Source organism: Fundulus heteroclitus, unplaced genomic scaffold (assembly GCF_011125445.2).
Source record: "Fundulus heteroclitus isolate FHET01 unplaced genomic scaffold, MU-UCD_Fhet_4.1 scaffold_68, whole genome shotgun sequence".
Classification (NCBI taxonomy): Eukaryota; Metazoa; Chordata; class Actinopteri; order Cyprinodontiformes; family Fundulidae; genus Fundulus; species Fundulus heteroclitus.
Window position 1 is genome coordinate 961672 of NW_023397121.1, and position 25844 is coordinate 987515.

Genomic DNA, 25844 nt, shown 5'->3' on the forward strand with positions numbered 1-25844 from the left:
TATGGTGCTAAAACTGAAGAACCGCCAGCACCTGCTGAAAGTAGGACAGATCTCCTAGGGTAGCTGCTAGAGGTTTTCCTCTCCACTGTGGCTTCATGCATGCTCAGTATGAGGGATTGCTGCAAAGATGAGCGTTCACACTGAGCCTGGTTCTGGTTCTGCTGGAGGTTCTCCTCCCTGTTAAAGGGGAGTTTTCCTCTCCACTGTCGCTTCATGCATGCTCAGTATGAGGGATTGCTGCAAAGCCATCAACAATGCAGACGACTGTCCACTGTGGCTCTACGCTCTTTCAGGAGGAGTGAATGCTGCTTGGAGAGACTTGATGCAACCTGCTGGGTTTCCTTAGAGAGGAAACTTTCTCACCAATCAGAGAGAGCCTTGAGATGATGTTATAAGAATTATTATTCTGAAGTCACTATGGCCTCACACCACTTGGACATAGGAGGCCTGCAGACCTGATGTCTGTGTATAAGTTCCACTGTTTGCTGAGTGCAAGGCTGAATGCTGCGTAGAATGATTATTGTCTATTATAGACTGTCTTTGTTTTGTCTCATGGGAAGGCCACGGTGCAGTATTAGGGGAAGCCCGAAAAGCGAGGCAGGCAGAGACAGGGCAGACGCAAACCGCAGCGGAACCGTGGGGTGCGATTACTTTCCATCTATGTGAATCTCTGCTCTGTTTCTCAATAAAAGTGCTGGAACGTCATACCACCGTCTCCTCATTTAGTAAAGATGGGAACTCAGTTACTATTCTTTAGAATTCCACCCAAAACTCCCATAACAATTTGGCGTAAACTAACAAGATCTCCGACCGACGAGCGAGGGAGTCCGAGGACAGGAGCTGCTTTGGCCGGCCCGGAGAGGTTATCCGGCCTCTGGTACCCCGAATGGATTTTCAAGGGATGTGGAGGAGCTCCTGGTCTCGGAGCGTCTCTGGGCGTCGGCGCGAAGATCCGAACCTTTCTTTCATGAGACGGCAAGGGGATTATTTTCCAGCTCTTTTAAAAAAACAAACACAATTGGTCAAAAATGCTTGCAAGCTTTTAAAATTTAAACCCAATTTAAAGTATACCTCAAGAAATTTTAAAATTTAAAACTGTAAACCTAAAAGGTAGTAAAAGTAAAAGCCGGTAGAAATAATGAATTATATTTAATCCTTAAGGCAAATAAAACAGGGTTTGCAATACGGAACGGTGACTAAGTTCAAACATTAAACTAAAATTCAAAATTTAATTAAAATACGTTTTCAGCTGAAATTCGGACTCTAATGCTGGGAGGAGGAGGGGCAGAATGATTTTCACCTGGAGAACGGGTGACCGGCTGAGCAGTTTGCAGCTGGTCCATTAAAGTCCTCTTGTCTTCGTTTTGTACAAGAGGCTGTCCACTTCTGTTGTGGATGAAAGCGGCAGGGATGCTTAAGTCCTTGACTGTTGCGAAGACGTTTGCAGCTTTGATAAGTGGGGACCCCGACCATTATACCAAAAAGGCGACCATCACATGTGAGGCCTTTCATTTTAGTTGGTCGACCCTTTTTTCCCCTTATTGTGCCACACGTCTTTCGACTGATATATATTGTTATTAAATTATGGTCCAGCTCCATTTTATATGCTGCTATCATTCTTTGGAGACATTTACAATTTATTCCAGCAATTATTGAGTTAATAAAGCAACACGCGTCAGCCTGATAAACACAAAACAAATAAATCACTCTTTTTTTTTAAATTACGCACTAACTCTGTAAACAGGCCACGTAGGGAAGCTTAAAAGTATAATGTTCTCGCCTCAAACGATCTGAAAACGTACTTTTGAACAACAGCAGCAGAAAAGGGAGTGTTTAACTTACCACTGTGAGCTCTGCGCTGTCTGGAATGAAGCTGCAGCCGCGGTGCATTCAGAGACGGTCAGTCTGAAGAGCGCATGCGCGGCTCCTATCTTCGCACTCTGTGCTCCATTAACCAGCCTTGGAAACCGTGACGTCAGACCACTGTTGTGAATTTGTATTCTCAAAGAAAAAATCCGTATTCTCAAGCAGCCGCTACTGTTTGTGTTCATAAAGAGTAAAGCACAAATTTAAACTTGAAATTTGTATTTATTAGTTATTGTAGTTGTAACTATTTAAACTGTATGTTGTATCTTTTAAATGCGATTTAAATTATTATGAGTTTACAAATGTTTTTTATGCACAACTTCTGACTAATATGGACACAACTATCCTTTTATGTACAAGTTTATTATGGAACCGCTTTTACCCCATAGGCCTTACCAGTTTTTACTACCCCTGGGGGTGGCTTTTTCTGGCGTTCCCCTGCCCGCACTGAACCTCTCCTGCCTTTGCTCCTGGTGTTGTAAGTTTGGAGTGGTGGATTATTGTCCATCAGAGGGGTGAGGGAGAAAGGAGTAGGAGGGTATTCAGGGTGGGTAAGAGTAGACGGATTCGACCTTGGTTACTGAACAGGGTTTAGCTTACCATAGTCTAACGTAATTTTAAAATAATGTGCGCATAGGTACCTAAAATAGGCCTTACCTAATTAGATGAATCCTAAATTGTAGATGAAAGCTAAACCTTTGATCTTGTGTGTTAAACCTCTATGAAGCATTCATGTTGATGTGTACTAAAAGTTCCAGCACTACCCGGTTCCAACACGGGAACCCTTTGGATCCCACTTTACGAGTTTACAGAAATGGTTCCTCTGTGCTTTGTTCACATTTTCAAGTGATGGGTCATCTTGTTTTGTCTTGATGCTGACAACGCCATCATCAAAAAAAAGAGAAGAATGTTATAAGAATTATTATTCTGAAGTCATTATGGCCTCACACCACTCGGACATAGGAGGCCTGGAGACCTGATGTCTGTGTATAAGTTCCACTGTTTGCTGAGTGCAAGGCTGAATGCTGCGTAGAATGATTATTGTCTATGATAGACTGCCTCTGTTATGTCTCAAACCAAGGCCACGGTGCAGTATTAGGGGAAGCCCGAAAAGCGAGGCAGACAGAGACAGGGCAGACAGAGACTGCAGCGGGACCGTGGGGTGCGATTACTTACCATCTATGTGAATCTCTGCTCTGTTTCTCAATAAAAGTGCTGGAACGTCATTACCACCGTCTCCTCATTTAGTAAAGATGGGAATTCAGTTACTATTGTTTAGAATTCCACCCAAAATTCCCATAACAGATGACGGTAATTGATGCTATAGAAATAAAGTTGAAATTGAAACAAATTGATCATTCCAGGCTTCTAACATTTTGTACATCACTTATTTTCTGTTATTTTTAAAAGCTTTGACATGAATTATTCTTTTTGCGTTCAGGAAAGAAACATGTTGTTTGTATTTAATCTAAAATGCTTACATTCATCTACTATTTTCTCTGATATTTCAAAGCTATTTTAACAAACTAAAACAAAAAACTTTCTGTTCCTTTTATCCGACTGTATATTATTCCCCACTGAGCCTTCATGTTATTTCTGGATTATTGACTTAATTACTGCAGTAGTCTTTCTTCATGTTATTAAAAATCACTACTAACTGGTAATAACAGCAATAAATAGTAGAAACAGGTAAATTGAGGTAATAATTGACTGAAATCAGTGATTATGTAAATCTTGTTTATGGGTCAACAGAACTATTCAGTGTCTTTAAATCTCCTAAAGCTGGATCTGATTAGCGTGTTCTTTTATAATTTCTTCAGTTATAATCTCCATCACGTCATCAGCTGTTGTCATAATGTTAATAATTTTACATTTCAGAGCTTCACTCCATGCTAAAATCAGTTTAAAAAGAGGAGAAAGTTACCTGGATGTTTGATTCTTCCGTCCAATCCCGCTCAGGCTGGCTGACAGGAAGCGGAAGTGACCAGACGCCTTTAAACAAGAACACCTGGGAGCAGATCTGAGGGAGAAACCACCGCCACCTGGCGGCCTGGAGGACGCATCACACCCATCCGCCTCAATAAACCTCCAGACAACTTTGCTTTGGCGCAAACCTTTATTACACCCAGCAGGTGGCAGACACGAGTAAAAACTATTTATTTAAGACTCTTTTTTTCTCAGAAATAAGCTTTAACAGAGGCAGAACTTTCAGAACCAAGCTGGGTTTTTCAGAACATTCAAACAACGGCGGAAATTCTCAGGAAAAAACTTCATTAAATCAGACACTCAAAGAAATAAAGTCAATAAAAACAAGGAGATAATGTGAGCTACATGTAGCTGCAGTACGGAAACCCATCATCCATGTTCTAATATCTAATAACATTTTCAATATTACATGGAACATTACAATTAAAAGCATGTTTACCCTTCATGTGCTCATTTAACACTCAACATTCTTTAAAATGGAAATATCTCAGCCATTTACATCTGATTACTGCTTTATTTATGCACCTGTTTATTAAATGTGTTTAATTTTGTCCCCTTTGGGTTTCCGTACTTCTCCAACTTTAATTTTCTCGGTATTTTACACAGAAGGACATGAGAAGCGGCTACGCAGCGACTACTTTAGCATCTTATTTTACAGCCTCTTATTTACATCTGCCATGAACTTTTATCTCACAGGAAGTCCGGTTACTTCCGTTATAAGATCAGCTAACGAGAACGTGAGAAGTTTTTAATTTCTGTCACACACTTTGTCGCGTATATGCAAATTTAAAGAATGATTTTGTTACATTTTGTTATTTCCGAATGTGAAAATTTGGTGGAAACGGCTAAATTTAGCAGAATTCTGGGTTTCTGTCCGTCCGGAACCGGAGCGCTTCAATCATGGACTAGCAGGAACGGTGGTTCTGAAAGGCGGTCCGTCTGGTGGAGTCGGGTCAGAACCGGCGGTCCGCGGCGCCGTTAGCGGGCCGGAAGCGGCTGCATCTGCAGGGAGTCGTAGGTGTCTCTGGTGGCGGAGCTCAGACCCTGAAACCAGGCGGCGGGTTAGTGACTCAGCCGGTTCTGCTGGTTCTGCTGGGTTCTGCCGGGTTCTTACCTGGTAGACCTGCTCGTTCTTCCTCTGGCGCTGCTGAAACGACACCAGCGGTCATTAACCCCTCATCAAACCCAACGCCACCAAACCTTCGTCAGACTCTCACCTCTCTCTTGACGGGAAGCTCCTTGTACGTCGGTTCTGTCCGTCTCTGCAGGCCCTAGAACCAGAACCAGAAACAGAACCCGTCACCTCAAACATCCCAGAACACAGGCTTACCAAGAGGTCCATACCACTCTGGTTCTGGAGACTTAGTTTGGTACCGTGTACGTGGAGTCGTCGGCCACCCTGCGGTTCTGTGAGACAGGAGGAGGACAAACATGAAGGTTCTGAGCAGAATCCGTCCAGAACCGTCACCAGAACCATCGTCAGAACCGGGGACTTACCCTGCCCCTCTCAGGGTCCGTCGTCAGGGGCTCGTAGGTGTCAGCAGAACCTCCCACCAGACCCTGAACACAGCGACCCGGTCCAGGTGAGACCACAGGTACATGAACAGGTGTGTTAACGAGGGGGGGGGGGAACTTACCGCGTAGGTGGGCTCCTCGAAACCCTTCACCTTGGTTTTGAAGAACTGGAACAGAACAGAACCGGATCAACAACAGTAAGTTGTTAATGTTAGGGGAACCTGGAGGCAGCCGGACCGTCCAGACCGGTTCTGACTACAGAACCGGTCTGGATGGTTCTGACAGAACCGTCCAGGTCCAGACCGGTTCTGACAGACCCACCTTCTCCCTGATGAACATGCCGGTGATGATGAGTCCGTAGAGACCCAGGAAGCCGTCCAGGACGTAGCAGAGCTGCGGGTCTTCGATGCCCGCCGCTGTGGAGGTCAGAGGAGACAGAACCGTCAGATCGGGTCGGGTCGGGTCGGGCTGCAGCTGTGAGGCTGCGGTTTCCTCTGCTGCCGGGGAGCTGCGGCTCATTAACTGACAGGTGTGTGAGGTTCTGTGTGGTTCTGTGTGGGCGGCGCCGAGGCGCAGAGAGCAGAGCTTCACGTCTGAAACCTCAGCAGTTTCTGCTCATCGCTGCCTGAAAGTGAAACTTCAGCACAGCAGCACTGAGCCGGTTCTGAACCAGTACCGGGTTCTGGATCAGCACCGTATGAGCAGAACTGGTTCTGGATCAGCACAGCAGCACGTCTGAGCTGGTTCTGGATCAGCACCGTCTGACCCGGTTCTGGATCAGTACCGTATGAACTGGTTCTGGATCAGCACCGGGTTCTGGATCAGCACCGGGTTCTGGATCAGCACGTCTGAGCTGGTTCTGGATCAGCACCGGGTTCTGGATCAGCACCGGGTTCTGGATCAGCACGTCTGAGCTGGTTCTGGATCAGCACCGGGTTCTGGATCAGCACCGGGTTCTGGATCAGCACGTCTGAGCTGGTTCTGGATCAGCACCGTATGAACCGGTTCTGGATCAGCACTGAGCTGGTTCTGGATCAGCACTGAGCTGGTTCTGGATCAGCACGTCTGAGCAGAACTGGTTCTGGATCAGCACAGCAGCACTGAGCTGGTTCTGGATCAGCACAGCCGCACTGAGCTGGTTCTGGATCAGCACCGGGTTCTGGATCAGCACCGTCTGACCCGGTTCTGGATCAGTACCGTATGAACCGGTTCTGGATCAGCACCGTATGAGCTGGTTCTGGATCAGCACCGTCTGAGCTGGTTCTGGATCAGCACTGAATGAGCAGAAACTGGTTCTGGATCAGCACGTCTGAGCTGGTTCTGGATCAGCACTGAATGAGCAGAAACTGGTTCTGGATCAGCACGTCTGAACCGGTTCTGGATCAGCACCAGGCCCGGGTTCTGGGTCTACTCACACCAGGAGGGAAGCCGGACCAGAACACCAACCCGTCAGCGGGTCTTAGATCCACCACAGTCCAGTCCTGGTTTAGGGGCAGAACCACTGAGCCCAGAGTCAGGACTGAGGTTCTGGTTCTGAACCTTAACACGGGGAAGCAGAACGGTTCTGACCCAATTCCTGCCAGGACAGATACAGAACGCTGTAGACGGTATCGGTGGAGCAGTTCTCCAGAACCCGCTGAAGACTGATCGGAGAAGTTCTCCTTGGTGGACGGGTTCTGACGGGTTCTGTCGGGTTCTGACGGGTTCTGACTCCCCTAAAATAGGTCCGTCAGACGTCCTGTCAGAACCTGAGCTGAACTCTGAGCTGCTGCAGGTTCTGGTTCTAGAGACGAAGCGGCCTCCACCCTGGTGGTTCCAGGAACCTTCATATCTGTGATCTCTGGCCAGATACACCCCCCCCCCCCCATCACCATGGTAACGCTGATGTAAACCCAGATGGTCTGTACCGGGCCGTGCGGTTCTGATAAGAGCGAGAAGCAGGAAGTGCTGACGACCGCATGTTTCCACGTGTGTGTGAACTCCGTGTTCTGCTGCACACAGTGAGGTTCTGGTTCTGGTTCTGATTCTGGTTCTGGTTCTGATTCTGGTTCTGGTTCTGATTCTGACTCTGGTTCTGGTTCTGGTTCTGGTTCTGGTCCGGGTCCTGGTTCTGGTTCTGATTCTGGTTCTGATTCTGGTCCTGGTTCTGGTTCTAATTCTGGTCCTGATTCTGGTTCTGATTCTGGTTCTGGTCCTGGTTCTGATTCTGGTTCTGGTCCTGGTTCTGATTCTGGTTCTGGTTCTGGTTCTGATTCTGGTTCTAATTCTGGTTCTGGTTCTGATTCTGGTTCTGATGCACTGACAATCTGTATTTATGGCACAGAAGGAAACGCTCTAACCTGCTGCTGTGTGCAGAATGTTAAACCAGACCAGAACCGGGCTGAAGGTTCTGCTGGATCAGAGTTCCTGAGCGGGACCAGACTCCACGGCCTGAGAATAAACGCTCACCATCTCTGGAAATAAAACTAATAAATTAAAAAAGAAATAAGTGGCGACGGTTCCAGTAACTTTAAAACCAAACAGGAAATAAAGTGGAAATGACTTTATTAATGTAGGAAGCAGCGAGAGAATAAAGGATGTTTCAGGTTTAGGCTGAAGCTCTGAGGTTAGACACTTTATTTTTATTATTTATTAAATAAAGAGCTGCTTCCTACATTAATAAAGTGGAAATGACTTTATTAATGTAGGAAGCAGCGAGAGAACAAAGGATGTTTCAGGTTTAGGCTGAAGCTCTGAGGTTAGACACTTTATTTTTATTATTTATTAAATAAGGAGCTGCTTCCTGCATTAATAAAGTGGAAATGACTTTATTAATGTAGGAAGCAGCGAGAGAACAAAGGATGTTTCAGGTTTAGGCTGAAGCTCTGAGGTTAGACACTTTATTTTTATTATTATTTATTAAATAAGGAGCTTCTTCCTACATTAATAAAGTGGAAATGACTTTATTAATGTAGGAAGCAGCGAGAGAACAAAGGATGTTTCAGGTTTAGGCTGAAGCTCTAAGGCGTGACACTTTATTTTTATTATTATTTATTAAATAAGGAGCTTCTTCCTACATTAATAAAGTGGAAATGACTTTATTAATGTAGGAAGCAGCGAGAGAACAAAGGATGTTTCAGGTTTAGGCTGAAGCTCTGAGGTGAGACACTTTATTTTTATTATTATTTATTAAATAAGGAGCTTCTTCCTACATTAATAAAGTGGAAATGACTTTATTAATGTAGGAAGCAGCGAGAGAACAAAGGATGTTTCAGGTTTAGGCTGAAGCTCTGAGGTTAGACACTTTATTTTTATTATTTATTAAATAAAGAGCTGCTTCCTATTAATAAAGTGGAAATGACTTTATTAATGTAGGAAGCAGCGAGAGAACAAAGGATGTTTCAGGTTTAGGCTGAAGCTCTGAGGTTAGACACTTTATTTTTATTATTTATTAAATAAAGAGCTGCTTCCTATTAATAAAGTGGAAATGACTTTATTAATGTAGGAAGCAGCGAGAGAACAAAGGATGTTTCAGGTTTAGGCTGAAGCTCTGAGGTTAGACACTTTATTATTATTATTTATTAAATAAAGAGCTGCTTCCTATTAATAAAGTGGAAATGACTATTAATGTAGGAAGCAGCGAGAGAACAAAGGATGTTTCAGGTTTAGGCTGAAGCTCTGAGGTTAGACACTTTATTTTTATTATTTATTAAATAAGGAGCTGCTTCCTGCATTAATAAAGTGGAAATGACTTTATTAATGTAGGAAGCAGCGAGAGAACAAAGGATGTTTCAGGTTTAGGCTGAAGCTCTGAGGCGTGACACTTTATTTTTATTATTTATTAAATAAAGAGCTGCTTCCTACATTAATAAAGTGGAAATGACTTTATTAATGTAGGAAGCAGCGAGAGAACAAAGGATGTTTCAGGTTTAGGCTGAAGCTCTGAGGCGTGACACTTTATTTTTATTATTTATTAAATAAAGAGCTGCTTCCTACATTAATAAAGTGGAAATGACTTTATTAATGTAGGAAGCAGCGAGAGAACAAAGGATGTTTCAGGTTTAGGCTGAAGCTCTGAGGTTAGACACTTTATTTTTATTATTTATTAAATAAGGAGCTGCTTCCTACATTAATAAAGTGGAAATGACTTTATTAATGTAGGAAGCAGCGAGAGAACAAAGGATGTTTCAGGTTTAGGCTGAAGCTCTGAGGTTAGACACTTTATTATTTTTATTATTTATTAAATAAGGAGCTGCTTCCTACATTAATAAAGTGGAAATGACTTTATTAATGTAGGAAGCAGCGAGAGAACAAAGGATGTTTCAGGTTTAGGCTGAAGCTCTGAGGTTAGACACTTTATTATTTTTATTATTTATTAAATAAGGAGCTGCTTCCTACATTAATAAAGTGGAAATGACTTTATTAATGTAGGAAGCAGCAAGAGAACAAAGGATGTTTCAGGTTTAGGCTGAAGCTCTGAGGTTAGACACTTTATTATTTTTATTATTTATTAAATAAGGAGCTGCTTCCTACATTAATAAAGTGGAAATGACTTTATTAATGTAGGAAGCAGCGAGAGAACAAAGGACGTTTCAGGTTTAGGCTGAAGCTCTGAGGCGTGACACTTTATTTTTATTATTTATTAAATAAAGAGCTGCTTCCTACATTAATAAAGTGGAAATGACTTTATTAATGTAGGAAGCAGCGAGAGAACAAAGGATGTTTCAGGTTTAGGCTGAAGCTCTGAGGCGTGACACTTTATTTTTATTATTTATTAAATAAAGAGCTGCTTCCTACATTAATAAAGTGGAAATGACTTTATTAATGTAGGAAGCAGCGAGAGAACAAAGGATGTTTCAGGTTTAGGCTGAAGCTCTGAGGTTAGACACTTTATTATTTTTATTATTTATTAAATAAGGAGCTGCTTCCTACATTAATAAAGTGGAAATGACTTTATTAATGTAGGAAGCAGTGAGAGAACAAAGGATGTTTCAGGTTTAGGCTGAAGCTCTGAGGTTAGACACTTTATTTTTTATTATTATTTATTAAATAAGGAGCTGCTTCCTACATTAATAAAGTGGAAATGACTTTATTAATGTAGGAAGCAGCAAGAGAACAAAGGATGTTTCAGGTTTAGGCTGAAGCTCTGAGGTTAGACACTTTATTATTTTTATTATTTATTAAATAAGGAGCTGCTTCCTACATTAATAAAGTGGAAATGACTTTATTAATGTAGGAAGCAGCGAGAGAACAAAGGATGTTTCAGGTTTAGGCTGAAGCTCTGAGGTTAGACACTTTATTATTTTTATTATTTATTAAATAAGGAGCTGCTTCCTACATTAATAAAGTGGAAATGACTTTATTAATGTAGGAAGCAGCAAGAGAACAAAGGATGTTTCAGGTTTAGGCTGAAGCTCTGAGGCGTGACACTTTATTTTTATTATTTATTAAATAAAGAGCTGCTTCCTACATTAATAAAGTGGAAATGACTTTATTAATGTAGGAAGCAGCGAGAGAACAAAGGATGTTTCAGGTTTAGGCTGAAGCTCTGAGGTTAGACACTTTATTTTATTATTTATTAAATAAGGAGCTGCTTCCTACATTAATAAAGTGGAAATGACTTTATTAATGTAGGAAGCAGCGAGAGAACAAAGGATGTTTCAGGTTTAGGCTGAAGCTCTGAGGTTAGACACTTTATTTTTATTATTTATTAAATAAGGAGCTGCTTCCTGCATTAATAAAGTGGAAATGACTTTATTAATGTAGGAAGCAGCGAGAGAACAAAGGACGTTTCAGGTTTAGGCTGAAGCTCTGAGGCGTGACACTTTATTATTATTATTATTTATTAAATAAGGAGCTGCTTCCTGCATTAATAAAGTGGAAATGACTTTATTAATGTAGGAAGCAGCGAGAGAACAAAGGACGTTTCAGGTTTAGGCTGAAGCTCTGAGGCGTGACACTTTATTATTATTATTATTTATTAAATAAGGAGCTGCTTCCTGCATTAATAAAGTGGAAATGACTTTATTAATGTAGGAAGCAGCGAGAGAACAAAAGACGTTTCAGGTTTAGGCTGAAGCTCTGAGGCGTGACACTTTATTATTATTATTATTTATTAAATAAGGAGCTGCTTCCTGCATTAATAAAGTGGAAATGACTTTATTAATGTAGGAAGCAGCGAGAGAACAAAGGACGTTTCAGGTTTAGGCTGAAGCTCTGAGGCGTGACACTTTATTTTTATTATTTATTAAATAAGGAGCTGCTTCCTACATTAATAAAGTGGAAATGACTTTATTAATGTAGGAAGCAGCGAGAGAACAAAGGACGTTTCAGGTTTAGGCTGAAGCTCTGAGGTTAGACACTTTATTTTATTATTATTTATTAAATAAGGAGCTGCTTCCTACATTAATAAAGTGGAAATGACTTTATTAATGTAGGAAGCAGCGAGAGAACAAAGGATGTTTCAGGTTTAGGCTGAAGCTCTGAGGTTAGACACTTTATTTTTATTATTATTTATTAAATAAGGAGCTGCTTCCTACATTAATAAAGTGGAAATGACTTTATTAATGTAGGAAGCAGCGAGTGAACAAAGGATGTTTCAGGTTTAGGCTGAAGCTCTGAGGTTAGACACTTTATTTTTATTATTTATTAAATAAGGAGCTGCTTCCTACATTAATAAAGTGGAAATGACTTTATTAATGTAGGAAGCAGCGAGAGAACAAAGGACGTTTCAGGTTTAGGCTGAAGCTCTGAGGCGTGACACTTTATTTTTATTATTTATTAAATAAGGAGCTGCTTCCTACATTAATAAAGTGGAAATGACTTTATTAATGTAGGAAGCAGCGAGAGAACAAAGGACGTTTCAGGTTTAGGCTGAAGCTCTGAGGTTAGACACTTTATTTTATTATTATTTATTAAATAAGGAGCTGCTTCCTACATTAATAAAGTGGAAATGACTTTATTAATGTAGGAAGCAGCGAGAGAACAAAGGATGTTTCAGGTTTAGGCTGAAGCTCTGAGGTTAGACACTTTATTTTTATTATTATTTATTAAATAAGGAGCTGCTTCCTACATTAATAAAGTGGAAATGACTTTATTAATGTAGGAAGCAGCGAGTGAACAAAGGATGTTTCAGGTTTAGGCTGAAGCTCTGAGGTTAGACACTTTATTTTTATTATTTATTAAATAAGGAGCTGCTTCCTGCGGATGAGCATGAAGGCTTCAGCCTGTTAGCCGATCATCGATGAGCGGCTGGTCTACGTTTGCAGCAGAGCGGTATAAAACGAGACAGAGAAAGAAATAATGAAGGTAAAAAGCATCAGACGTCTGGTTTTATCAGAGCAGGAGCTGCAGCTCCGTTATCTGAGCATTCACCCAGATAAACATCAACTTGTTTTCTTAAACATGGAGAAGAGAACGTTTCCATCCGTCGTCCGGCAGCTTGAGCCTAAAACACGACTTCTAGTTCTGAAATGTAAAATATAACCTGAGCTAAGATCCAAAGAGAGGAACCGGCTCTAAAAACAGATTCTCACTTTAAGTCATCACAAAATAAAATCAGACTTAAAACAGATTTTAAGTAAAAATCAGACATTATGCTGATGACGTTTTGCTCTATATGAAGGTTGGTCTCTCAAAGTTATTTGGTTTTTCCCTTTGCTAATAGAATAAAATAGATAAAATAAAGCGGACCAGAGGAAAGTCAGAGGAACGAACACAAGAACTTCTAACGATCGGACCCGGTTGGTCCGACTGTTGCTTAAAAAAATAAAACGCACAGCTCTTAATACGAGAAACGGGCCGCTGAGAAATAAATTAAGTTTTAGATGTAGCTGTAGTTTATAAATGCTTACAAAAATGCACAAACAAATATATTTTAAAGAGGTATAAATAAAGAAACCTGAAATTTACCCTGATAATTCTAAAGAAAAATGTTAAAATTAAAATCATCTATTATCCTTATGAATAGAAATTTGTGATTTTACTAGAAGATTTTACAAATGTGTTTATAGCATAAAATCCTTTTATCCCACTGTAATCGTTTATTATCGGTTAAATAAACATCAATATTAACGAGATAATTATTTATGATCAATAAGGGATGTAAATTTTAAAATAAAATCAGAAACAAAATAATATACAAAAGTGCATTTATTTCTGGCAACAGGTCAGATTTTTGGTTGAGCAAGAAAATAAATAAATTTTTTGATATTTTATGTGGCAAATATTATAAAGTTTGTTTTCAAAAGTATTGATTTGAAAAACAATCATTTGTTTGGTTTCAGATTGTAAAGAAATTTAAATGATTTTAAGTCTCTAGGTTTCATTTTACTTGGTTTCAGGCTGGAAAAGCACGATAAGCGGCGTCGTTGTTCTTTTTTTACGTTTAATCAGATAATTACGGCCCTGAAAGGATGTTCTGGTTCTGGTTCTGCTGGGCCCGGAGGACACCATGATGGGTTTAATTAGCCACGGTTCTGCTCAGGGTGGAAACTGCAGGTCTGTTTCCACTGAAGCAGCACCAGCCTGAAGATCATCTGAATCATAAACACTCAGCGGAAACGTCCAGTTTCATTAAATTATCATATTTGTTGGTGACGCATCACTCATATTGAAACGAGCAGCAGCCGTTTCCAGTCAGAGCGTTTTCCACCGCAGCAGGGATTCCCTTCACCAGAACATCAGCTGCAGGAGCTGAAGAAAAAGCAGAAGTTTACTGTAAGCTGAACGCCAGCAAACACTCGTCTGACTCTGACGTCAGGCTTTCATGAGTGAAAACTCTACATGAAATCAGCAGAGTGGGTTTAGCTCTTTATTACGCCGCCTATTAACACCTGCTGCCAGAGGCCTCAAAGGTTCAGCAACAACGGCTTCCTGAACGAAACGACAACTATCGGGTCTTTCTCAGCCTGTTGCACAACCTCTGACAAACATGGATGGGTGAAGATGATTTTATCTGCCGCCGCATCAGATCTGAGCCCCTCGTCTCAGTGATGGAGCCGCTGGCAATCAAAGAAATAACGGCAGATTTCCTCCAGCGCAAAAACAGAAAGCTTCAAAATTAAGATGTCTGCTGAAAAAAACAGAAAATATCAAAATGAAGAAGTCTGCATAAAAAAACAGAAAGTATCAAAATGAAGAAGATGTCTGCAGAAAAAACAGAACGCTTTAAAATGAAGAAGATGACTGCAGAAAAAACAGAAAGTATCAAAATGAAGATGATGTCTGCAGAAAAAACAGAAAGTATCAAAATGAAGAAGATGTCTGCAGAAAAAAACAGAAAGTATCGAAATGAAGAAGATGACTGCAGAAAAAACAGAAAGTATCAAAATGAAGAAGATGTCTGCAGAAAAAACAGAAAGTATCAAAATGAAGAAGATGACTGCAGAAAAAACAGAAAGTATCAAAATGAAGAAGATGTCTGCAGAAAAAAACAGAAAGTATCAAAATGAAGAAGATGTCTGCATAAAAAAATAGAAAGTATCAAAATGAAGAAGATGTCTGCATAAAAAAATAGAAAGTATCAAAATGAAGAAGATGTCTGCAGAAAAAAATAGAAAGTATCAAAATGAAGATGATGTCTGCAGAATAAAACAGAAAGCTTTAAAATGAAGATGTCTGCAGAAAAAACAGAAAACATCAAAATAAAGTAGATGTCTGCAGAAAAGACAGAAAGTATCAAAATGAAGAAGATGTCTGCAGAAAAAAAGAAAGTATCGAAATGAAGAAGATGTCTGCAGAAAAAACAAAGTATCAAAATGAAGAAGATGTCAGCAGAAAAAAACAGAAAGTATCAAAATGAAGAAGATGTCTGTATAAAAAAATAGAAAGTATCAAAATGAAGAAGATGTCTGCAGAAAAAAATAGAAAGTATCAAAATAAAGATGATGTCTGCAGAATAAAACAGAAAGCTTTAAAATGAAGATGTCTGCAGAAAAAACAGAAAGTATCAAAATGAAGAAGTCTGCAGAAAAGACAGAAAGTATCAAAATGAAGAAGATGTCTGCAGAAAAAAAGAAAGTATCGAAATGAAGAAGATGTCTGCAGAAAAAACAAAGTATCAAAATGAAGAAGATGTCACAGCAGAAAAAAACAGAAAGTATCAAAATGAAGAAGATGTCTGTATAAAAAAATAGAAAGTATCAAAATGAAGAAGATGTCTGCAGAAAAAAATAGAAAGTATCAAAATAAAGATGATGTCTGCAGAATAAAACAGAAAGCTTTAAAATGAAGATGTCTGCAGAAAAAACAGAAAGTATCAAAATGAAGAAGTCTGCAGAAAAGACAGAAAGTATCAAAATGAAGAAGATGTCTGCAGAAAAAAATAGAAAGTATCAAAATAAAGATGATGTCTGCAGAAAACACAAAGTATCAAAATGAAGAAGATGTCAGCAGAAAAAAACAGAAAGTATCAAAATGAAGAAGATGTGTGCAGAAAAAACAAAGCATCAAAATGAAGAAGATGTCAGCAGAAAAAACAGAAAGTATCAAAATGAAGAAGATGTCAGCAGAAAAAAACAGAACGCTTTAAAATAAAGATGATGTGTGCTGAAAAAACATAAAGCATCAAAATGAAGAAGATGTCTGCAGAAAAAAAACATAAAGCATCAAAATAAAGAAGATGTGTGCAGAAAGCGAGGCTGTGAATGAGGAAGCAGAGGGAGTCATGCTGTCCAGAAATAACAGAGATGGATCTACTGCCACATCTTCACATGAACATCCAACAGGAAGTTGGGCGTAATCAAGTAAAAATAGAGATTAGCTAACGGGTTCGAGCTCAGCGCGGCCCACAGATCGTCTGACTTTCTACAGAATCAGGGCGTTGATACGGGAATGGAAGATTATTCTGCTACGTTACAGTGAAATATGTCCCAGAATGCATCTGGGTGTGGTTTATATAACCAAGATCAAAGTGTAAAGGTGCTGAAACTGAGACGCGTAGCGAAGAGAATCTTAAATAAAGCTTTGTGGAGATGTAAAGCTACTGATTGCTGCCTGAACCTTCAGACGAGTTTTCAGCGTGGGTACGAGGAGGAAAGTCAAACAGGAATCCCACAGGTTTTCTTCTGGGCCCACTTCCTCTTCAGCTCTGTGGTTGGCAGTACAGTGACAATCTGACTAGCTTTGCCTCATTTCAACTCAGAGTCACTTAGCCGACGCGTTAACGCAGCTAAAACAATGTTTTAGTCAATCCTGCTTCACCTTCTTCCCTCCTACAGCTGATGAATAAGTCAGAAAGGAAATTAACTGATATTAACGCGCTGAGCCGCTGTTCCATGTAAAAAGTTACATTAGCTGTCAGAACGCTGCGTTGGTGCACATGTACGCAGACGATGTGATCTTATCTTTGAAAGCTTTAAATAGGTTTCCATGACGTCCGAATAAAAAACATAAAGGTTTTAAAGCATTAATTAACAGATAATTTACAGTCCGTCTGAAAAGGGGTTCCACAAGGATGCGTACTCGGATCACTGGCATCCCAACACGTTTATTTTTCTAATGTAAAAAACGGTTAAACCAAGATATTAGAAATATTTCTACTGGTTTCATTAATAAATTTAGAAATTGTCTGTGATATTTCTGACCTTTTACAAAGTGTTTGTTTATCAAAAAGCTCCACGAAGCAGTAAAACGCTGTCCTGGATTACGGTCTTGGTGTTTGACTCTCAACGTTTAAAACATAATAAAAACCTCAGCGAGACGTCCTTCATCTCAGCAACATCTCCATGTCCTCCACCGTCTACCCGCTGCACAGAAACGTTTGCCTGGTTTCATCAATCCACGGCTGGATGGCTGCAACGCAATTTTCTACGGAGCTCCGACTAAACGCGACTAAAACCTCCAGTACGTGTAAAACAGCGCAGCGCGGTTCTGCTGAGAGCAGGGAAGCGTGAACATCACCTTCAGTGCCTCCGCCCTGCGTCTAAACGGCCCTCTGCTGCGCCTCGCTGCAGATCGCTCTACCAGACGCCGCTAACCGAGCGCTTCATGAAAGAACTGAAGAAGCGCTTAAATGTTCTGTTTATATTGCTGCTTTTCTGCTTGTTTCATTTCCTCTCACTGAGATTTTAAAATGTAAATTGCAATCTACATTTAATAAAATTATTATTCTTATGACGCAGTAGGAACCGATGCTGGTTTAATAAAGCCTTAGAATAATAACTGTTGGCTGCTGCTGAACCAGACCTACGGGGCTCACAAGATGGAGGATAGAGTAAAAAACTAAACCAAACGGAAAAACGGAACAAAACACGAACCAGAAATGTAAATGTCATAAGACGAGAAAATAAAAAGCTTATATCACAACAGCTTCTACTCTGCTGATCTACAGAGAAGAGCTAAAATCATCAGAAAAATGAGAAAAGCGTCTGAAAGAGGCTGAAGATGGTGGAGGTTCTGCAGAAAACACAAAGACTCCCAGACGGCTCAAACTAGCCTTCAGATCAGAGGAAATAAGAAAAGAGCCGATAAAACGACGGTGTCACGTATGAAACGTTTCCTGGAGCACATTTTAATCTCTAAATCTATAATCTACGACCGATAAGAAGGAACCGAGGCCTGAACCAGGTTTCTAGGGACTTTACTGAATGTTTTAAATGAGCTGGCTGGCAGCTGAAAGGAGTTTCCTCCACCGGGGGGCTGGGCTCTCCCTCAGCGACGGGCTGAGGGTCTCCATCCAGGAGGGGCTCGGCGTGGAGCTGCTGCTTCTCCACACCGAGAGGACGACAGCTCCTTTATTACTGCCCAGGTCTGGTGACCTCCGCTCCGCTTTGAGAGCGTTTCAGCAGCGCTTTCCCAGAGCAGCCCGGTTTCTCCGGTCCGGCTCAGCAGCAGGGTCAAACCGAGCTGAACCGTTCAGTGAGAGGCGTGGAGAAACGAGGTTTTCTCTGAGGAGGTCCAGAACCACTGAAGGGAGACATTAATATTAAGGACCAAACCTGAATATAATCAGATTATTTACAAACCTTAAACCACGGCTGAAGGGTAAGAGAGAAAATAAAGAGCTTTATGTAACCAGAGACGTCAGATCCACAGGTTTCATTTTTAAATTTTACCTCCAGGAGGCAGACCGCGGAGCTAGCTTAGCACGGCTGAGGTAGTAATGTCCTAAACCTGTAAATTTTACCTCCAGGAGGCAGACAGTGGAGTTAGCTTAGCACGGCTGAGGCAGAAATGTCCTACAGCTGTAAATCAACGGACTCCCTGGTCCACCTTCAGGCCTTTCAGAACAACGTTCTCCCAGTGAAGTACCAAGAAGAACTCAGATCCAACATGGCAGCTCTGGATGCTCCTCTAGATGTTCCAGCTGACTGGTCTTCACACCATCTACTGCAAACTTCTGCATTTCTGGTAAAGTGGGTGACCCTACCAAGACATGGACGTCCACCTAAAGTCACACGATAGGAAAAGCAGCCAGGACAATGGTAGCTCTGGAGGAGCTGCAGAGATCCACAGCTCAGGTGGAGAATATTAGCTCGTCGTTAACCTGACCTTCATGGAAGAGCGGAGAGAAGAAGTCCTGTTTGCAGTTACAAATGTGGAGAACAAACGTGAATTCCTCCCATCACAGTGAACCACGGTGGAGGCAGCATCATGCTGTGGGAAGCAGGTCAGAGCTCCTGGAAGATGGACGGAGCTCAATCAGGACCGTCCTGGAGGAGAACCTCCAGGAGACTGGGGTGGAGGTTCTTCTTCCAGCAGGAGAACCACCCTGAACACACAGGGGTAGAACGGCCTAGTCAAAGCCCAGACCTGAGAATCTGTGGCTTGTTCTCCATCCAGCCTGACTGGCCTGTTTTATAAAGAAGTCTTCAGCCTGTAGAAGCTCAAAGCTGGTGGAGGTAGAACCCAGAAGTCCTGCGGTGGTTCTACAACGTTCTGACGCATCTAGAAACGTAGATCTGCACGGTGGTGAGGAGACAACGTCTGCAGGTTCAGGCTTAGACCGTCTCAGCTGTCAGAACCACGTTGCTCTCAGCTGGGTTCTCATGGAGATCAGAACCTTTGCCAGGAACCAAGAGCTGTGACGTCATTGGGGCCCCGTCTCTGGTTCAGACGGCTGTAGTCTGCTGCTGGCTCCTCCTCCTCTGAGCATCTGATCTTCTCCATGAAGCCTGAGGAGCAGCTGTGGTTTCACAGTTGGCAGTTTACCCCCTTCAACACCTGAGGCCCCATCCAGGGCGCCTCAGCGCGCCGTCAGCAGACGCTCTTTGCTCTTCTGGAAGGGGGCCAATGCACCAGCTTCTTCTGCTGGGGGCCAATGCACCAGCTTCTTCTGCCGGGGGCCTGAAGGCATCAGCTTCTTCTGCTGGGGGCCTTCAGCTTCTTCTGCTGGGGGCCTGAAGGCATCAGCTTCTTCTGCCGGGGGCCTGAAGGCTTCTTCTGCCGGGGGCCTGAAGGCTTCTTCTGCTGGGGGCCTGAAGGCACCAGCTTCTTCTGCCGGGGGCCTGAAGGCTTTAGCTTCTTCTGCTGGGGGCCAATGCACCAGCTTCTTCTGCTGGGGGCCAATGCATCAGCTTCTTCTGCCGGGGGCCTGAAGGCTTCTACTGCCGGGGGCCTAAAGGCATCAGTTTCTTCTGCCGGGGGCCTGAAGGCTTCTTCTGCCGGGGGCCTGAAGGCATCCGCTTCTTCTGCCGGGGGCCTGAAGGCTTCTTCTGCCGGGGGCCTGAAGGCATCCGCTTCTTCTGCCGGGGGCCTGAAGGCACCAGCTTCTTCTGCCGGGGGCCTGAAGGCATCAGCTTCTTCTGCCGGGGGCCTGAAGGCACCAGCTTCTTCTGCCGGGGGCCTGAAGGCATCAGCTTCTTCTGCCGGGGGCCTGAAGGCACCAGCTTCTACTGCCGGGGGCCTGAAGGCATCAGCTTCTTCTGCTGGGGGCCTGAAGGCACCAGCTTCTTCTGCCGGGGGCCTGAAGGCACCAGCTTCTTCTGCCGGGGGCCTGAAGGCACCAGCTTCTTCTGCCGGGGGCCTGAAGGCATCAGCTTCTTCTGCCAGGGGCCAATGCACCAGCTTCTTCTGCCGGGGGCCTGAAGGCTTCTTCTGCCGGGGGCCTGAAGGCTTCTTCTGCTGGGGGCCTGAAGGCTTCTTCTGCCGGGGGCCTGAAGGCACCAGCTTCTTCTGCTGGGGGCCTGAAGGCTTCTTCTGGGGCCCTTATCTGCCGGCCGGGGGCTTATCTACCGGGGGGGGGGGGGGGCTTATCTGCCGGGGGGCCTTATCTGCCGGGGGCCTGAAGGCTTCTTCTGCCGGGGGCCTGAAGGCTTCTTCTGCCGGGGGCCTGAAGGCTTCTTCTGGGGCCCTTATCTGCCGGGGGGGGGCTTTATCTGCCGGGGGGGCCTCGGTGGCGGCAGCTGATGATGTGTTTCTGGCCACCATCAGCCACAGAGCAGATGTTCAGATCAGTCGCAGCTCAGAAAACCGCAGCGCTGCTTCCTGAGGGGGTTGTCGGCACCAGTTCTGAGTGAGAGGCTGCAGCGTTTGCTCAAGGGCGCCGAAGCAGAGTCCGCTCTGGTTCTAGGGCCGCATGAACGGACCGACAGGAACCGAGGAGCAGAAAACAAACGAATCCTCTGGACGTTTATGGGTAAAATCTGTGATTCGGCAGCAGAACCCGACCTGAGGTCCGTTTAAGCTGCCGGTTCTGATCCGTCTCTGTCACATTTCAATGACTGGACCCGAGGCCCGGCTGGAAGAGGTTCTGTTATCGTCATCAGGTTATGAGACGTAGACAGGAACCATTAAAGACCTAAGTTCTGCAAACCGAGCCGCTCTGGAGGACTTTGGGTCTTTACCGGGCCCGGTACCACACGGACCGCCTTCTTTAAACTGGTCTCATGTAGAACCCGTGCTGTTCTGCTTTAAACGGGTCCGGTTCAAACTCCACCAAATCAATTTTATTCATCACAATTATCAATGTGGCCACATTCAGAACCAACCGGACCGAACACTGGGCCCAGTAGGTACCGGCGTCATTAGGCCTGAAGGCCCGGCAGATTTCAACCCTTTGGCTGTGATAATGATGTTAGAGATCCAAACTCACACTGATTATTATGTCGGGCCTCCAGAACCGTCAGCTCTCAGACGGTGCCCAAAGCTTCTCGCAGAACCCGTTTCACCGTCGGGTCCAGAACCAGCAGAACCTCAGCTTCTACGTTCTGCTGACTTCTAGGTTCAGTTCAACTTTGTCTAAACCGTCCGTACGGTTCTAGGATCGAGGCTCATGTTTCTGGCTCGTCTCACCGTCCTCTACAGAAGTACTGGTCCGTACTTTAAGGTACTGGTCCGTATTTCAAAGTACTGGTCCGTACTTTAAGGTACTGGTCCGTATTTCAAAGTACTGGTCCGTACGGTTCTAGGATCGAGGCTCATGTTTCTGGCTGCGCTCGTCTCACCGTCCTCTACAGAAGTACTGGTCCGTACTTTAAGGTACTGGTCCGTACTTTAAAGTACTGGTCCGTACTTTAAGGTACTGGTCCGTATTTCAAAATACTGGTCCGTACTTTAAAGTACTGGTCCGTATTTTAAGGTACTGGTCCATACTTTAAAGTACTGGTCCGTACTTTAAAGTACTGGCCCGTATTTTAAATGTACTGGTCCGTATTTTAAGGTTCTGGTCCATAATTTAAGGTACTGGTCCGTACTTTAAAGGTACTGGTCTGTATTTTAAGGTTCTGGTCCGTATTTTAAATGTACTGGCCCGTACATTAAAGTACTGGTAGGTGTTTTAAAGTACTGGCCCGTAATTTAAGGTTCTGGCCCGTATTTTAAATGTACTGGTCTGTATTTTAAGGTACTGGTCCGTATTTTAATTACTTTAAATTAACTACTATTTTAATAATTAAATTCTAGTTAACTTTTACACGTTTTAGGGAAATCACACCAGATACTTCCCAGTGTAATTTAGTTAGCTTTAATTAATTTTTAGAGTGCCTTTATAACACAAGTTTGGTCCATTTGAACCAATTTAAATCAAATTTAATCTTCTAATTTTGTGCTTAGATGGGTTTTTATTTAACTGATTTTAAATAATCCAAATGTGGGGTTTATTTAGACACTCGGCAGCTAATTAAATGTTTTTATTCTGCACTATTATTTTTTGTGCTCCGATAATGTGGGTTTAGTTTCAGACATAAATGTATAAACTGGCTATTTAGTAATTTAGTAATGCATTATCATAAAGATCTGGTGAAGTAATTAGCCGTGTGTTTTAGATCACCTAAAGTGTCACATATTTTGAAAAAAATAATCCATTTTAAAATATGTTTTACATTTTGACAGAAACTGTATTTGTCTGAATGTTTTCACAGGTTTATTTTAAAGGTTGATAATAATAAATAAAATCACTTTAAAAAAACTAATATATCGTTCTTTAGTTTTGTGAACGCTAATTCAGTTTGCTAGCTAAAAGGCTAATCTTCAAAACATTAAAGATAGCTAATATTTAAAATTCTCATTATCAAACGTCCATTCAGTCAAAAAATTACTACAATAAGCAAACAAATTTGAGAAGTTTACTTTTTACATAAACAATCTTGCAAGCTAAGAAAATCAGGATCAAACATGGCCGCCAGAAGCTGCTTTCATGTTTAAGTCAACGTTTTACGTTTTTTTTTCTGCTTCGTGAAACAAGCTCTGGTTTCCTTAAATAACAAACATATTAGAATTAAAATTTTATATTATTGTTTAAGATTACCATTTCAGTTTTTTTTTAACACTTTTTCTGTATTAACACAGTGGCCAGTTGGTTAAATGTTTTAACACATCTTGGGTTCAATTGTGAAATATGTTATTTTTTCCAACAGTGCAATTCTGCTCTAATAAAACATTCTAGTTAAACTTTTCAAGTTTTTTAGTCATAAAGGTGACGTTACATTTGCTTTAAAATGGCAAAAACAACAACTTCTGATTTAATGAAAAGCTGTTTTTAAATGAATAAAAAAGAACAGAGAAAATAAATCAATACATAAAAAGTGCTTTTTTTAATCTATTCAGATAGCATTGCTGAGATATTTATACAGTGGCTTTAGCAACTTTTACTGACATTTATTCTCCAAAACAAAGCAGAAAAGCAGAAATTCTTTCTTTAGCTACTCGGTTGATGCTAATCCTGTTAGCTAGCTAACATGCTAATCTTTAAAACGATGTTTCTGCTGTTAAACTTCCTTTCTAGCTTTATTCTGAGTGAACCGCAGCAGATTAGTTCAGTCAGTCAGAGACTTAAACGCCTGCAGAGTTTAGAAAAGTCACTTTTTCTTTGGTTCGGTTGGAAAAACAAAAAATCCGCCTCAAACATGGCCGCCAGAGGCTGCGTTCACCTTCAGCTTCTTTCTGTGGTCAAAGTTAAACGTTTTCTCTTTGTTCTCAAAACAGCTTGTTTTCACAGAGCAAACACATGTTTTAATAATTTGATAAGGCAAAAATAATATTTTTTTAAATATTTTTAAATGTTTCTAGCTTTTAGAAAACGTGTTTAACGTGTTTTTGGTTCATAGATCTCAGTCTAAACACAAAGAAAAGATCACAGCACATCACTTTACATTTCCTAATGGTCTAAAATGATAAAAACTCTAAAAACCCAGTATATTGTAAATTGAGTGTATTATTAGATTAGATTAGATTAAACTTTATTGTCATTACCCAGGTACAAGGCAACGAAATGCAGTTTAGGTCAAACCAGAGGTCTAATAGCAGCAAGTGCAGGATAAACAATGGTTGTTACTATAACAGAGTTTATATTCTAAATTTAATAAACTTAACTATAAACTTTACTATAAAAGGGATTATTTTTTGTGAACCAATGCCAGAGTTTAGGTCCTCTTCCGTCGGCCCGTTTAATTTGGACTTTTTAAAAACACTTTTTTTATTGGAACCGCTTCGCTGAAAAACACTAAATCCTCTTAAATCTGAAGGTTTGGACTTTCTCAGATTTAAATCAAAGCAGACTGGAACGTTGAATTGGTCTGTATGGACCGAAGGAACCAGCGTCGGTTTGATTCTGGGCAAAGCGCACCATGAGTCTGAAGCGTATGAGATGAGCAGAAAGCAGGGGAACGTGTGCCTCTGGTGTGAGCACACCTGTGCCCAGGTGAGCGCGGCGAGGCCTACCTGCGGAGGGCAGCAGCGAGGCGAGGACCAGGAGGCCAGGTACCCAGGTCCGGAGGGCCATGTCAACCAGTTTCTCCAGAGGCTGTAGCTTCTTCACAGAGCAGCGAGTTGTGCAGCGGCAGCCCGAGTGACACGTCTTCCTCTGCAGAGCTGAGATGAAGTGGAACAGGAAGTGGTGAGACGCTGCAGTGCCAGGTGACACACAGCGACACACTTCTCCCACACACCGACGCTCTGCATGCACTCGGAAACATGAATTCAGCTACAAACGGGCTCCGCTGTCACTTTTTAACCTCAGAACTCTTTACCTGCACATCCAGAGCGCCGAGGCTGCAGGGCCTCCACCCTGGACCTGCTGTGGGACGCTGGAGCCCACGGCATGCATGAACACCTGCAGAGGCACTGCAAACAGTCTAAAGCCTCCTCCAAGATGTGCAGGTGAGAGGCGGGGCGTTACCTGGACAGGTAGAGACCGGCCCAGCCATGATCACCTGGAGGAGAAGTCCAGAACCACAAGTCCATCTCTGGCTGCTTTTATCAGCTTGAGTCCAGTCCCTCAGGAGAACCTTAGATGATGTCATCAGGTGGGGACACCTGGTCCACACCTGTAGCACCAGTGTTGGACAGGTGTGGAGGCAGTGGACGACGCCCAGGTCCAGTTTCCAGTCTGGATTGGTTCTGCTCTGATGGTTGGACGTGCTGAAGCAGCTGTTTAGCACGGCGGTGGCAGCATCATGCTGCGGGTGTAGCACCAGCTGGACACTCGCCCACCAGCTGGACACTCACCCACTGGCTGGACATTTAACCACCAGCTGGACACTCACCCACCAGCTGGACACTCACCCACTGGCTGGACATTCACCCACCAGCTGGACACTCACCCACCAGCTGGACATTCACCCACTAGCGCCTGGTGGACATTCACCCACCAGCTGGACACTCACTCACCAGCTGGACACTCACCCACCAGCTGGACTCCCACCCACCGGCGCCTGGTGGACATTCACCCACCAGCTGGACACTCACCAGCTGGACATCCACCCACCAACTGGAAATTCACCCACCGGCTGGACATTCACCCACCAGCGCCTGGTGGACATTCACTCACCAGCTGGACACTCACCCACCAGCTGGACTCCCACCCACCAACTGGAAATTCACCCACCGGCTGGACATTCACCCACCAGCGCCTGGTGGACATTCACCCACCAGCTGGACACTCACCAGCTGGACACTCACCCAGCAGCTGGACATTCACCCACCGGCGCCTGGTGGACATTCACCCACCAGCTGGACACTCACCAGCTGGACATCCACCCACCAGCTGGACATCCACCCACCAACTGGACTCCCAGCCACCAGCTGCACGTCCACCCACCAGCTGGACGTCCACCCACCAG

The 25844-nt window shown here is 43.0% G+C and overlaps 1 protein-coding gene across 2 annotated transcripts; it reads right to left on the reverse strand.

The window, feature by feature from the left end:
- Positions 1–3963: 3963 nt before the first annotated feature.
- On the reverse strand, positions 3964–24845 carry cd247 (CD247 molecule). 2 transcript variants are annotated; one of them, XM_036133868.1, is made up of 9 exons: positions 24753–24845; positions 24445–24594; positions 5689–5783; positions 5490–5534; positions 5350–5412; positions 5227–5259; positions 5070–5123; positions 4967–4996; positions 3964–4896 (listed from the first exon to the last, which is right to left on the reverse strand). In XM_036133868.1, the coding sequence occupies exons 1-9, from the start codon at positions 24823–24825 to the stop codon at positions 4831–4833; spliced, it is 609 nt and encodes a 202-aa protein (XP_035989761.1). In that variant the 5' UTR covers positions 24826–24845; the 3' UTR covers positions 3964–4830. The 2 variants fall into 2 exon arrangements, with proteins under 2 accessions (XP_035989761.1, XP_035989760.1); XM_036133867.1 differs by having other exon boundaries at positions 4967–4999.
- Positions 24846–25844: the final 999 nt, after the last annotated feature.